We start from the raw sequence: 15,959 nt of genomic DNA, 5'->3' as shown, positions 1-15,959 counted from the left end.
TTTCATATATATTTTAGAAATAATTTGTCTATTCCTAAAAACAAAACAAACAAAACAAAAACAAAAAAAACCCTAAAGATTTTCCTTGGAATTACTTTAAATCTCTAAATTAATTTGAGGAGAATTGACATCTTTAGGATACTGAGTCTTCCTATCCATGGCCATGGTATATATCTCCATTTATTTAGGTCTTCTTTAAGGTTGTTCAGTAAAATTTTATAATTTTCTCCCTATAGGTCTTACACATCTTGTGTAAGATTTATTCCTAGGCACCTTGTATATTTATTGCTGTTATAGATGATTATCATTCTTTTTCATCATTGCCAAATTGATAGAGAAAATACAAAAACTTTTAATTCGCATTTCTTTGTTCATTAATCAAGGTGAACATTTTTTTCGTGTTTATTTGCCTTTGCATTTCTTCTCTTATGAATTGCTGGTGCACGTGCATTGCCCATTTTTTTCTAATATGATACATGACAGATATTCTGGTTGTCCACCCGATATCCATTTCTTTCTTCTTCCCTGTTAAAAGAACTGATTTTGTTTGGTTTCTACCCACAGAGAAAGTGGGTTTTAGCTTATGGGTAAATCCTCACTGGTCTAAGCCAATCATGGCAATTCCATTCTCCTTTAAAAAAATTTTTTTTAACAGGTTGGTGTTGGATAACCCATTTTCTAGCCAGCAGGATATGAGGGAGATCTGTTTGGAAAAGTTTCTTTGTTCTTAAGTAACAGAGAAGACTATTTTGTCTCTACTATCTCTGATTGTCTGAAATATGATGCCTAGAATTACTGCAGCTATCTTGTGACCATGAGGTCTCAAGACTGAGGATAAAGTTAACATGCCAAGGATGGCAGAACAGAAAAACAGAAAGAATCTAGACTCTTGATGATATCGACACTTAATGGGTATTTTACATATATAAACTCTCTTCATTCTTACAGCAATCCTATGAAATAGATACTACTAATATAACCGTTTTCAAAATAGGAACCTGAGGCATAAATAGGACAAGTAATTTGCTTAATGATACACACCTAGTAAGTGGAAGAGTTGAGATGTTAATCTAACAGTGTAGCTTCAGTGCCTGCACTGTTAGTCTGGGTACTGTGGTGCCTTTTATTAAAGCTGTGTGAAATCAACAAATCCAGAAGTTGCCCTACTTTTAGACTTCTTATTATATAAAGTGATACATTTCTCTATTGATAAAATTTTGAATTTTGAGTTTTCTATCACTTGCAGTCCAAAGCATCCTGATATTGGGTATTTAATCTTCTTCTGGTTGATATGTAAGGTCTATTTATATATTAAAGATACCAATCATTTGCAATTTGTGTTGCAATATTAGTAGTTTTACAAACTTTGCCCAATTCTCATATATTGCTGTGGGATTTTAAATTGAAACGCCTTTCAGTAGGACAATTTGAAAAAAACGTAGCAAGAGACTTTAAAATGTTCATTCATACTCTTTAAGCCAGTATGTGTAAGTGTAGAAATTTATCCTAAGGAAATAATCAGAAATAGGCACAAAGATTTATTCAAAATCACATTTTTCACTTTATTATTTATAATATAAAAATCAGAAATATTCCTAAGTATTCAAAATTAGGAAATTGGTTTGGAAATTATGTACTGCCATCCACGTTTTAGAAGAATATTTAATGACATAGGAAATAATGATAAGAATTGCTGACAACATATTGTTAAGTTTAAAAAGTAGGTTGCATGCAGTCACTCTGGAAAACAGTTTGGCAGTTCCTTTAAAAACTGAAAATGGATTTATAATACAATCCAGCAATTGCACTCCTGGTCATTCATCCTAGAGAAATGAGCACTTGTGTCCAAACCACATGAATGTTCATAGCGGCTTTATTCATAATAGCCAAAAACTGGAAACTTCCCAAATATCCTTCAGTTGGTTGATATTTAAACAAACTGTGGCACATCTGTAGCGTGGGATATGTCTCAGCGATAAAAAGGACCAAACTGTTGATATCTGCAACAACTTAAATAAACCTCAAGGAACTTACGCTGAATGAGAAAAGCCAATCTCAAACTATATTTTCTGCATAATTCCAATAATGTATCATTCATGGAGTAACATATAAAGAGAGATAAAGAATGGATTAGTAATTGCCAGGGGTTAGGGATGGGTGGGGGGCATGAGATGGGTGTAGCTATGAAGGAGCGACACAAAGGATAGTGCAGTTGAGTCTCTGGATGTTGTGGGGATGGTTATGCAAGGCTACACATGATAAAATTTCATAGAGCTACACACACGAGTGCATGTGTAACTGATGAAATCTAAAACTATGGATTATATCAATGTCAATATTTTGGTTTTGATATAGTACCATAGTTGTATAAGTTGTTACCATTAGAGGAGGCAGGGGGAAGGGCACGTGGGACTTTGGTATACATTCCTTTCAACCTCCTGTGAATCTACAATTATTTTGAAATAAATAGTTGAACAAAAACTTCATAAACCAAGATTTATATAATAAAAGCATCTATTTAAAAGAAAATTATAGGGACGCCTGGCTGGCTCAGTTGGTGGAGCGTGCGACTCATGATCTCGGGGTTGTGAGTTTGAGCCCTATGTTGGGTGTAGAGATTGCTTACAAATAAAATCTTTAAAAGAGGGCGCCTGGGTGGCTCAGTTGGTTAAGCAACTGCCTTCGGCTCAGGTCATGATCCTGGAGTCCCTGGATCGAGTCCCGCATCGGGCTCCCTGCTCGGCAGGGAGTCTGCTTCTCCCTCTGACCCTCCTCCCTCTCATGCTCTCTGTCTCTCATTCTCTCTCTCTCAAATAAATAAATAAAATCTTTAAAAAAAAAATAAAATAAAAAAAAAATAAATAAATAAAAAATTTAAAAGAAAGTCACTGCTTGAAAAACCACAAATCTGCAAATTTCAATCTTCTTCTATAGCTACTATTTTTCCATACACCTTTAGTTAACTCAAAAAAACCTAGTCATTTAAAAAAACAGACTAATTTTGTAATGTGCCTACAACTCATGCTATCAAACAACTTGCAAAAATTACTATTAAAAAGTCAACAGTAAATACTTGAAATGTTAATTAAGCATTTTACTGAAAAATCTGAGTTTTCTTTTAATTCCATAATTACATTTTTCTAATGGCAACTACTCAGTACCTCCTGAAATTTCCAACTTACCTTAATCATCCTAAAGTATATGTGCAAAGAAGCAGCCATGACCCCAACATCTCTGTCACAAAGTGCTTTCCGAAACTTAATGTGAATATGCTGTACTTGATTAGGAGCAATGAGGTGGAATTTATATAACGCCAGAACAGCTTTTCTTCGTATAATCTCCCTAAAGATAAAAAATAAAATCTAAACAAACCATCTGACTTGTCATGCATTTAGTTTGAAAAGACTGTAGATGAGATGATTTTAAAATATCAGCTATTACCTTAATATAAAAAGAAAGAATTATACATTTATTATTTCTTTATTCTAATCCACCAAACTATAAAAAGTGGTTATCTCCAGGAGGTAAGACCTCAAGAGACTAATTGCCCACGTTATAAAAATCTTTAGTTACATAATTTTTGGTAACAAGCACGTATTTATTATTTTTGAAACCAGAACAAACAAGGAAGAAAAACAAACTCCTTAATTCCCTAATTCCACTTTTGAAAATCATCTCTCTAGAAACTGGGAAAAGAATCAACAGTTCTAATCTGTAAGAGGTAATTCTGCCTAGTAATATTAAACAGTCTCTTTATTAATATTGAAAATCTCATTAACATTCTACCTTTTAATATTTCTTTTTTTGTACCATGGGCAAGCATACCCCAAATACTTTAGGGAGGCAGGGCAATAGAAAGGGAGACTCACATTAAAAGATGTTACTCTTCCCCTTGCCCAGCTCATGTTTCAAAAATGTCATTACAGTGAAGAGGAAAGTAGGAGCACCTGGGTCTCACTAGGTTGAGTATCTGCTGTCAGCTCAGGTCATGATCTTGGGGTCCTGGGATCGAGCCCTGCATTAGGCTCCCTGTTCAGTGGGGAGTCTGCTACTCCCTCTGCCTCTCCCCCCCCCGCCACCCTCTCACTTGTGCTTGCTCTCTCTTTCAAATAAATAAAAACTTAAAAAAAAAACAAACAATGAAGAGGAAAGTATACACTAACCCTACACTTAATTTGTAACAGATAATGTCTAGCACACAAGAAGCAAAAATAACAATCCTATATTCTAATGTAATTTCCAAGGAGATACATTCCTTGTTATTCTCACTTATGCCTATTTCTAAATATTTCATATTTGCAGGCTATGCTGGCAGTGCTCATAACAGCAGCAAATGTCACAAAAGTGAAACATTTGCTTTTAGGTATTTCTGTTACCTTAAATCACAGAATCTCAAAATTGAGATTATTCAATGCAATCCTCTGTGTTCCAGTCAAGAATACCTTTTATAAGATTCCTAACAAATGTCAAACTTAGCTTCTTCTAAATTCCATTAACAAGCAACTCACTATCTTCCTAGCCAAACTATGCCATGATGGAAAATTATTTTTACAGAGAGAGCAAAAGCAGACTAACACAAGATTTGCCATTAATATTATTAATACTATGGTGGCTGTAAACTACATCTCAGTGTATTGCTATTGAGTGTTAACCAATTTCAGTTGAGAGAGAGAGTAGGTAAATGAAGTAAGATAAAAGAAGGCAAACACTCAACAGGCTCAGGAATCCACAGGCCTAACAAAAGACATCAGGAGACCTGGACAGAGGCTGGCATGGTGAAATTCGAAAGTCACATCCACTGGCCTACCTATAGCTCTGACCCATGTTCTTCTGTATGGAGTTAGGTATGGCCATAACAGCAGAAGCAGAGTTTCAAAAAGTCTAACTGGTGGAAGACAGGAGAGGCCAGGTTTTGAAATTAGAGTACATGGGAAGCAATAAGGAAAAAATTCAGTTCTCAGAAGGATTTCATATAAACGCTCAGTATTTGATTACCACAAAAGAGTGGGGATATGGAAAAATTGCATAAAAATAATGCTCTGCTATGATCAGATCAACCTGTAATTATCTAAGAAAAATAGTGTTTTATTTCCAGTAATTAATTGTCTATAGCCATCATTTGTTCTGAACACAGATCTGACATAAATAAAACATTAAAGCAAGTCTGAAAAGCCTATGAAGTTATTCTATAATTCTTAGTAAAAGCTATCATTATAGCCAGAAGATTCATGGTCCAAAATTTCTGAAAGAATACAAATCATAAGACAACATTTTATAATCTCAGAATACTAAAAATACTAGCTTAAAGAGACATGTAAAATAAATATTGCATGAATAACAAAATTATTAAGAATGTATATATAACTAAAATACTGTAATCACACAAAAAAAAAAAAAAGGGAAAAAGTGATTGCAAACTTCTTCCTAGCCCTAAAGGTTATGAAGTTAAGAGCTTGGTTGAAAACAGAAAAAAAATGAAATAACAAAACAAAACAGGGGCACCTGGGTGGCTCAGTCGGTTAAGTGACTGCCTTCGGCTCAGGTCAGTATCCGGGAGTCCTGGGATCAAGCCCAGTATCGGGCTTCCTGCTCAGTGGAGAGCCTGCTTCTCCCTCTGCCCCTCACCCTGCTTGTGCTTTCTCACTCTCTTAAATAAATAAATAAAATCTTTAAAAAAAATAATTGGTGAAAAAGTAAGTCAAGCTGATAAAGAGAATTAATCTTATAAGATTAGCAAAATACTACAAGTTAAGGTTTATCTGGATATATAATGCTATAAAATAGAATTTGAACACTGCAGTTTTGCTATGAAAGCAACCCCAATACATTGAAGCTCTGCATTCATAGTACTTGAACCACTGCCAGATTTTTTCCATTATTTCACTTTATCCTCAAAACAACTTTGTGAAAACTAACATGCTTCAACCAACCCCATATAGCCAAAGGAAAAACAGGACCACTGCTGGTTAGTGGTAGAAGTGGGAGGAAAGCCACGGATTCCTGACACTAAACCTCACTGCCTCTCAGTTTAACTTTAGAAATCTGCCTGGCATTTTCTCGAACCCACATAAAATAAAGGACGATGCTATCAGGGATTTTTTGCATTATATCTGGCAGTCAAAGAATAGCCTCCACCCTAATAGCATTAAGTTATAATAAATTTTTTAGTTTGAATTTTTGTTTTGAAATATATAGTATAGCCACATATCCAAAAATAATTTACTTACTTAGAATGTTGAAGTTTATCTTCAATTAATGGAAGAACAGCTGGAATCATTTCTCGAGGGAAAATCTGGCTGACGATAGTAAGTGCCATACACACTTCTACCAGGTTAGTGCTCTGCAAATCCTGATGTAATGATTAAGCAAACAAAACATTCAGTGCAAATTTTGAAACTTGGGGTTAGTGAGTTCAACATGGCAATGGTCCTACATACTTAACAGTTTTCTACTAACTTTATAATTAATTTGTACATTCAGTATGGATCCTGGAGAAAAAGACAACAGCTGGGAAAGTGCATCTGACTAAGTCTTCAGAGATCTGCTTTCAAATGAAACCGTAATAACAGCAGCAGGTGCATGTTTCATTTAACCCTTACAACTGGATTAAGTTCTATTATTAGCCTCATTTTACAAACTCAGAAACTAATCCAAAAGATCTTTCTAAGCCCATTCTGTAAGCCTGGCTTCTTCCAAAAATATCTAATTCAATATGATTGAGGTGAAATGTCAGCTGCCTGGAAGGATAATTTAAGACTTCATATTTACCAACATACAATACAGTACCTTTACAACTGTATTCACAAGGAGAAGCAGCAGTTCATGATTTTCATGTAGAAATAAAGAAACAGCCAAATAACCTATAAAATTTGAGGGGAAAAGTATCATTATTACCTGCCAAAAATGAACTTTTCCCAAGAAATTAAACAAAGCAATAATATATTCAAAAATTTAAGTGTCCAAGTTAACAGCTACTGGTAACTATAAAGACAGATTGCAAAATATGAGGTTCAAAAACTTCAGGAAGATTTCAGATGTTCTTTATCCTAAAATCTTTCATAATTATGTATCACAGGATATACCTGAAATGGAAAAGAGGCTATCTGTACCAACTTAAAGTCCTATAAATGACATAAGAAATATATGCCTTCTATCTTCTGTGCATATCTCTACACAATCAGTCAAAATATTTTCTATCTTGTAGCAAACATACAACTGTTCAAAATCTAATAGCTACTATAGTTACTAGGGAGTTACGGGCTATTTGTTATTATTGAATGAGCCACCTAATACCAACCTATACGGTGTAAATCATATATTAAGCCATAAACAATACCCTATTTTCTCAATATGAAGACACACTATTGAAGGAGTAACAGTTGTTGAGGAAAGAAGCGCTGTCTACCACATTAAATGTAATCACTGATTTAAGTAAGCATTTTTATTTCAATATTAAAACATAAAAAGTACATCTTAGGATTGAGGAAATACATTAATACTATGACAGATGCCATGTACATGGACTCTAGATACTCCAAGTCATTTTCTTGTCACCCTTTCATACTGATAACATTTGTAAGACAGTTACTATGGGTCAGTACATTACAAGCCTCACCTCATCCAATCCTCACAACTCTATGAAGTATTATTATCCCCCAAAAGAATATGAGGCCCAAAAAGGGTAATTGCACAAAGTCTATGGCTATTACATGGTGGAGCCAACACTCAAACCCAGTCAGTAGGAGTTAGCTCATATTTTAATACCTATGCTGTCCTGTCTCTCCACACAGTCTACACTGAGGTCTTATTCCCTGACTTCCACCCTCATTGTTTTCCATTCTTCCCAATTCTTTCAGTCCTCTCATTAGGAATTCTAATGTCAACTGTCCCCATCATTATCCACACACACTGTGTGTGTGTGTGTGTGTGTGTGTGTGTGTGTGTGTGTGTGTCTGCTGGGAATCATGGGAAAGCTGTTAGAAACTACCTATTCTCACAACCAAGAAGTAGCAGCATGAGAAAGAAAAAAGAATATAACCAGGGGCAAGAAAGAATTGAGAAAAACCCTAGGGAGCATTTAAAGAGATTAAGTCTTATCAGATTGCTGAGAACTCATGTGATCAGCTATAGTATCACCCACACCCAAGTCACCAATATCAAGGTATGAGAAGATAAACAAATTCAAAGACCATCTCAAAAAAAACCTTAATTCTATCTGTTATAAAAAATATCCTAACTATTTTGACACTCAGGATACAGGGGAGAGAATATTTGGTGACTCAAAAGATGAAAAGGTTCCAGAAGACACAGAATAATGACTATGATTATGGAATATGTTTGATATAAAAGAGTGACATATAGGATAAGAACACAAGCTTTGACTTATAGAAACTGGGTTTACATTCAGGATCCACCATTTATTAGCTGTATGACCTTGGACAAGTGACTTAACCTTTCTGAGCCTCAGTCTTCTCCTATCTCGCAAGATAAAGCACCTAACGTAATACCTGATCTAATGTACTGAAATGTATTTTATTCAACAATATTCCTATAAAAAATAAGGAGGTGTCTCCATCAGAGAAAGCACCAAAGCTATTCCTAGAAATCTCAGGAGAGCTGAAGAGGCAATAGCACCAGAGTGAAGACATATAGAAGGTTCAAATACTATCTTAAAAAAAAAACTTCTATTCATTAGCACACATAAAAAATGTCGTGATACCTACAGATATATGTCCCTCTACATGGCAATAAAATATTTCCCTAAGATCATAAACCTCAATAAAAATGATTCTGAGGTCTCTGTTAAAATTTCTATAACTATGAATAACACATGTACAAGGTTATTCACTGCAACATTATTTACAAAAGCAAAAAATAAAAAATAACCCATATGTCCACCAATAGAGACCTGAATGAGTTTTGACAAATACAGATAGTCATCTAACTATCACAAAAACAGGCAATTTTTAATCTTCTCCAAATTTCCAAAATGCTATGGATCAGTAAGACTGATTTCACTTATAGGTTTGAGTTTTTGAAGTGTTCTCTTCTAAAGCTTTGGAAATTACAAGGCAGTGTTCTAAAAACACACTATATACCCACCATCATTGATTTTACATAGCTGCTGGAACTTTAAGGGCAACAGTAAGTATAAAAATCTTACACACATACATACCTACTCTTTTTTCTAAAAGGTTTCCTTGTTGTGCCAACTTGATTGCATGTATGTAGCCAAAGGAAGCATCATATCCAAGCATTTCACAATATATAAGTCTCACCATACATTCCTTCATTATTTTCTGCAAAGCAAAATATCCAGTAACTGCATAAATAAATAGAATACTTTGATTTTTTTTAAATTATGTTGCAATCATTTCACAGGGAAATCCCTTAATCCTGGCACTGAAGAAATAAAACATACACATATTATAAATTCATAACCTGAAGTCAAATTTTATAAATAAAGGTTGCTCCAAAGCTTAGCTTACCAACAGTACTGATTATAGTAAAATTATTTTAACATTTTGTTAGTGGCAACATTATAAAATAAATCAACTGTAGCTATTTCTTTTTTTTTTAAGATTTATTTATTTATTTGAGAGAGAGCGTGCATGTGCGCAAGCAGGGTGAGGGGCAGAGGGAGAGGGAGCAAGAGACTCTTAAGCAGGCTCCATGCTCAGCATGGAGCCCAATGCCAGGCTCGATCTCACGACCCCAAGATCATGACTGAACCAAAATCAAGAGTCGGACACTCAACTGATTGAGCCACCCAGGCGCCCCAACTATAGCTCTTTCTAATTCTAGGTGTCCCTGTGTAAAATTTGGTTATAATATGAGACACATGGTCTTCAGACAAAATTTCACCCATGGTAATATGACTTGGCTTCTAGATTGGAGCACATCATTTTAATATACTTTGCCAAATGAAAACATCCATAAAATTCCCAAAAGTTGGTAATCATTTGTAAAGAAAATAATTTTTACATTTAAAAACCAAATTGCACCCAAACTTTCTTCAGATTTATTTTGCTGTACATAATATGCAATAGTTTGTTTTACAGGCATTCTTTTTAAATAACTCTCAGTTATCAGGAACTGAAGGGCATGGCATCATTAATAGTATTACTATTCCAATATTTAATTTTTTAACTGGGTCTTTCAATATTTACAACACAAGCTAGTAAGTTGTTTTAGGAGATTCTACAATTTGTTTTATTAGCATAATAATATTTGCATTCTCAATATTTATAGCAAATTTTAATCATAAATAAAAAATATAAATAAAATGTGTTTCAAAATAAGCCCACAGCCTATTTTAATATCTAAAAATTACCTAGGGTTAGTATATTACACAAAATTCAGGTCACTTATGTTTAAAGTAATAAAAGTTAATTCATTAGTATGTTAAGACTACTAAATACTGAAAAAAACAAGCTTAAAAGATACTGGAAGTTCTTCTTCAAAGGCTTCCACATCTGTGGACCCTGGGTGGCTCAGTCAGTGGGCATCTGCCTTGGGCTCAGATCATGTCCCAGGGTCCTGGGATCGGGCCCCACGTTGGGCTCCCTGCTTAGTGGGGAGTCAGCTCCTGCCTCTCCCTCTGCCTCCCCACTCATGCTCTCTCATGCTCTCCCTCTCTCTCAAATAAATAAATAAAATCTTAAAAAAAAAAAAGGCCTCCACATCAATAAGGAGTGAAAGTATTCATCTAATCCATTAAGTATCATCCCCGGTTTTGTAACTTTTTTTAAAAAAGATTTTTTTATTATTATTATTTATTTATTTGACAGAGAGAGAGAGAGAGTGAGCAGGGGGAGCAGGAGAGGGAGAAGCAGGCTCCCCACTGAGCAGGGAGCTGGATGCGGAGCTTGATACCAGGACCCTGGGATCATGACCTGAGCCAAAGGCAGCCATTTAACTGACTGAGCCACCCAGGCACCCCAGTTTTGTAACTTTTTATCTCAGAGTCTTTCAAAGGTCATTATGAGATCTATTTAATTAAAATTATATTGCATACATTATTATTCTCCTAGTTTTAGAGAAGAAAGTCCATTCCCCAAAGCAGAATTTTTTTTTACAATTTCTCTTAACAAACTGTCATGCAACCTCTACCCAACCACCTCAGGAACAGACTATAAAGCATGCAAGAGGCACCTGGGTGGCTCAGTTGGTTAAGGATCTGACTCTTGATTTTGGCTCAGGTCATGATCTCAGGGTCAAGGGATGGAGCCCTGCATGGGACTCCATGCTGAGTGTGGAGCCTGCTTGAGATTCTCTCTCTCCTTCTCTCTCTGCCCCTGCCCTATCATGCTCTCTTGCTCTCTCTCTCTTAAAAAAAAAAAAAAAAAAAAAGCATGCCCAGAGTTGGATGTCCATTATTATTACAAAATCTTCCTTCTAAACTCTGGCTCCCTAACTTCCACCTATTTATCTTATTTCTCCAGATGTGTCAATTATAAAAAATGGAAATCAAACAAAGTAAAAGGAGAGATACCATTTCTGCTTAACATTTCTATCAAGTATCATGAATAAATACCACAATGATTTCATACATATACACATATATATATATATACACATAAATATATCAGATTAATTATGCTTTGAGCTTCATTTGTCCAAATATTTCTATGATCATAAAAGGAAATATATACATTCTCTTAGACTTTAAAAATGTTCAAGTCAAAAAATGGGCAAAAGACATGAACAGACACTTCTCCAAAGAAGACGTACAAGTGGCTAACAGACACATGAAAAAAATGTTCATCATCATTAGCCATCAGGGAAATTCAAATCAAAACCACACTGAGATACCACCTTATACCAGTTAGAATGGCAAATATTGACAAGACAAGAAACAACAAATGTTGGAGAGGTTGTGGAAAAAGGGGAACCCTCTTACACTGTTGGTGGGAATGCAAGTTGGTACAGCCACTTTGGAAAACAGTGTGGAGGTGCCTCAAAAATTTAAAAATAGAGCTACCCTATGACCCAGCAATTGCACTCCTGGGTATTTACCTCAAAGACAAAGATGTAGTGAAAAGGGCCATATGCACCCCAAAGTTCATAGCAGCAATGTCTGCAATAGCCAAACTGTGGAAAGAGCCGAGACGCCCTTCAACAGATGAATGGATAAAGAAGATGTGGTCCATATATACAATGGAACATTACTCAGCCATCAGAAAGGATGAATACCCAACTTTTACATCAACATGGATGGGACTGGAAATTATGCTAAGTGAAATAAGTCAAGCAAAGAAAGTCAATTATCATACGGTTTCACTTATTTGTGGAACATAAGGAATAGCATGGAGGACATTAGGAGAAGGAAGGGAAAAATGAAGGGGTAAATCGGAAGGAGAGATGAACCATGAGAGACTATGGACTCTGAGAAACAAGGGTTTCTCAGAGAAACAAGACTCTGAGGGTTTTAGAGGGGAGGGGGGTAGGGGGATGGGTTAGCCCAGTGACGGGTATCAAGGAGGGCACGTACTGCGTGGAGCACTGGGTGTTGTACGAAAACAATGAATCGTGGATCACTGCATCGAAAACTGGTACTGTATTGTATGGTGACTAACATAACATAATAAAATAAAATAATAAAATAATAAAAATAACCCCCCAAAGAAGAAATGTTATTCATGTACACTATTGTGTTCATGCAAAATGATCACCCCTATATTTTTATTAGAAGAGGGAGAATACTCCCACAGTGACTTACACATAGAAGGCACTCACTACATATTAGCTGAATAATGTTGCTTGGCAAAATCTCATTATATGAAACCACATGAAAATTTAAAGGAAAAAACTTAGATCTTAATCTAACTATGTAGGGACAGTGGCCTGCATATAGTGGCTACTCACTAAATAGCTGCTAAAAGAATGCTGTTTGAGAAATCAAGTTATATGGAACTCAAGTTCTAAAATAACTGGAACTTGATTTAGCTGTTGTGCAATACACTGCTTTACAGCAAGAAAACCATTCTTCTACCTCGTTCACCTATATTCCAAAACGTAGAAGAGTAAAATGAGAGATCTATAATATACCAATTCAGGACTGAAAATATTACCTTAAATGATATATCGTAACCTTTTCCCAGGGCACAACATTAAAACAATAAGATCAGCACTGGGGTCCCATGAGTATTGCCACATTTATGTAATTATCATCACGTTGGCATTGAATTGACATCACTCAAGCAAATCTTGCTCTGGTGCAGCCAGTCAATAATAAAAAGCTTAAGCTGATGTCTGACTTGCTACCATCCATAACTGATTGTGACTATGATAAATTAGATTTTAGCAACTGATCAATTAGACGCCACTACAGACTCCATAGTGGACCAGATTTCAAATATAAAATGTACTGGCACTGACTATGCAAACTTACCAGTGTTGTTGTAGGAGCAGAAACAGTTGCTTTCAGATTACTCAGTTCCTGCTGGATTAGTTTCTCTTCCTCCTAAAAAAGTGAAAGTATTTAAATGCACGAATAATGGTCTTTTCAAACTATAACAGTATTTCTTAAAAAGAAAAATATAATTCATAATACTTTCAACAACAACCAAAAAAACATTATTTTAAAGGACAGTTCTAAAAATTACGTGCTTAAGATTAGCCTAAAGGCATTGCTCCAAACCCTCCCAGTCATTCCTGGAAAGAATAATCCACCATTCCTCTTTCCTTCACTTAATTACTGTCCCCTCAAGGACAGTTTAGCAGAAAATATTTTGTTTTGTTTTTTTTGTTTTGCTTTGCTTTGTTTTGAATTAAAGGTGGAGAGAAAGAAGAAATTTTTCATGTACTGGTCCAGGATAAGGTTCTCACACCTTGCCTTTAAGAGTAAAAAGTCCTGGGGCACCTGGCTGGCTCAGTCAGTGGAGCATGCAACTCTTCATCTTGGGGTTCTGAGCTTGAGCCCCACATTGGGTGTAGAGGTAACTTAAAAATAAAAAGATCTTAATAAATAAATAAAAGTAAAAAGTCTTCATAGAAAAGAGAAATAGGGAAAGAAGGAAGAAATAGAAATCAGTTTTTTTTCCCTTAAGCTATACTCTTCCCTCTTCTTTTCTCCTTATTCCTCATATCCTTTTCCTCACTTCTCATCTCTCTCTCATACACACAACAAATACACCAATGTGATTACTTCTACTGCCTGCATTGAATTTCATCTCCTTAGCACACTTGAATACTGGCCCCATTTTTGGCTAACATAATGCTATCTTTAAATTACATATTGAATCAGCAGATGTCCATTAGGTAGCTTACTCAAAAGAACTACTCGTGAGGTTCTGCCACATTTAGATATCTTATGTACAGTTTCAAATGCAATTTAAGACCAAAAATAATTTTTAAAAAAAATTTCACTCAGAATCTCACAGAAATTAGTAAAGGACAAAATGTTAAGACAAACAGTATCGTGTCCATAAATAATGATTTCTGAATGTGAAGCAGAAATACAGCATCCAGCAGAGCACCATCTTATTTCAGCTTAAAAAGAATGTTTTAAACCCCAAGGGCACTTTGAAGAAAATCCTTCTCCCTGTCATTCCTTCCCTCTGGGCACTTATATGTCATTGTATATTGCTTACACCCGTCTTAAGCCCAAGATGAAGGACCAATTCCTTGGGGAAAAGAAAATTTGTTTTACTCTTTTTCGTCAGTGTCTAACACATAACCTCTTTCATAAATTAACTTTTGAGCAAATTACGACATAACAAAGTATCTTACACAATCCGTTCAACTATCAAAGTTTGCGGAAACTTAATACTTTCTAATATAACTAGTCATTTTCAAAGCCCATCTGAGGCTGAGATAACAAATTTTACATTTTGGGAGAATTAACGCTTTTTCTTTGCCCACCCGGTTGGCCTAACCTAAGAACCTCAAGCTCCGCAAAGACGTCGAACAACAGGTTCAGAGGGCAGGGTCTGTTCCGGTGTGTGAAAGAACTGGAGAGAGGGAACCTGTAAAGAAACTTTGTAGAAGGTAAACAATGCTGACACTCCCACAGCTCTCGGTATTTTCACTCGCTTGATGGCTCATCTCATCCTCGAACGACCTATGGAATACGTATTGGTACGTTTCCACTTCAACGCTCAGGAAACACACGGACACTCAAAGATTAAAGAGACCAGCCCCGGATAATAATGACTCAGTGTCACGGCCAACTGTGGAAACTCGGCCTCCCAGCTGTCAGTCCGGGAAGGAAAGTGACGCTTCCAGACAGACGCAAGGACCGACTGACACACACGCAGTCCGTAAGCCCCGCCGGAGGGCCGGCCCCGGGGGCTCGCCGCCGGACTCGGGCCTCCCAGCGCGGGGGGCCTCCGCCCGGCGCCCCCGACCTCCCGGCCCGGCGAGCACGTACGTGCTTGGAGGTTAGCGCGGTGATGCCGCGGACGAGGCCGCCGAGCCGCGAGGAGAAAGACGTCTTGACGCCCGCGGGCCCGCCAACCGACTGGTTCTGCAAAAAGAGTCCCGGCAGCGCCGTCAGCGTCTTCTCCACTATGTCGCTCATCGCCGCCGCCGCCGCCGCCACCGCCCGCGATCTGGTCGCCGCCCGGCTTCATGCCCGGCCCCTGCCCAGCCGCCGGCCCGGCCTCCGTAGACACTTCCTGTTTGTTTGAAGAAGAAATCTTTATTCGCGTCCAGCGTGGACAAGGACAGTGTCGTTCTCGAGAGAGGCCGCCCGAGGGCGCGAGAGTCCGCGCGGCGAAGGGCGGCTAGCCCGCCGGCGCGCGGTGCTGACCTGCCGGGGAGGAATAGAAGTACCGCACGGTCCGGTTTCGACGGCAACCCCGGCGTCTCACGCCCGGTCCTTATTAAGGTAGCCGCTGGGGCCGGTCCCTCTCACGCTTCGCCCTTCAAGGTCTCCCTTTCCGTTTAGACGCCTCCGCGCCGCGCGAGACCGCATCGGGAGGCGCACATTGCTGGCCCCCATTCGGCCTGCGCTC

General features: G+C 37.2%; 1 protein-coding gene across 1 annotated transcript in view; it reads right to left on the bottom strand.

Annotated features, from left to right (window-relative positions):
• AP4E1 (adaptor related protein complex 4 subunit epsilon 1) overlaps positions 1-15,599 on the bottom strand; it is a 59,893-nt gene extending 44,294 nt beyond the window's left edge. Inside the window, exons 1-6 of the mRNA XM_032417191.1 lie at positions 15,374-15,599; positions 13,394-13,465; positions 9,176-9,299; positions 6,787-6,860; positions 6,228-6,349; positions 3,183-3,342 (exon numbers count right to left, since the gene is read on the bottom strand). Of these exons, the coding sequence (XP_032273082.1) occupies positions 3,183-3,342; positions 6,228-6,349; positions 6,787-6,860; positions 9,176-9,299; positions 13,394-13,465; positions 15,374-15,523 (702 nt within the window). The 5' untranslated portion in view covers positions 15,524-15,599. The remainder of the gene's footprint in view (positions 1-3,182; positions 3,343-6,227; positions 6,350-6,786; positions 6,861-9,175; positions 9,300-13,393; positions 13,466-15,373) is intronic.
• Positions 15,600-15,959: the final 360 nt, after the last annotated feature.

Source organism: Phoca vitulina, unplaced genomic scaffold (genome assembly GCF_004348235.1).
Source record: "Phoca vitulina isolate PV1807 unplaced genomic scaffold, GSC_HSeal_1.0 scaffold20, whole genome shotgun sequence".
In the NCBI taxonomy this organism is placed as follows: domain Eukaryota; kingdom Metazoa; phylum Chordata; class Mammalia; order Carnivora; family Phocidae; genus Phoca; species Phoca vitulina.
Note: the sequence above shows the minus strand (reverse complement) of the source record. Positions and strands in the feature narration are given on the sequence as shown.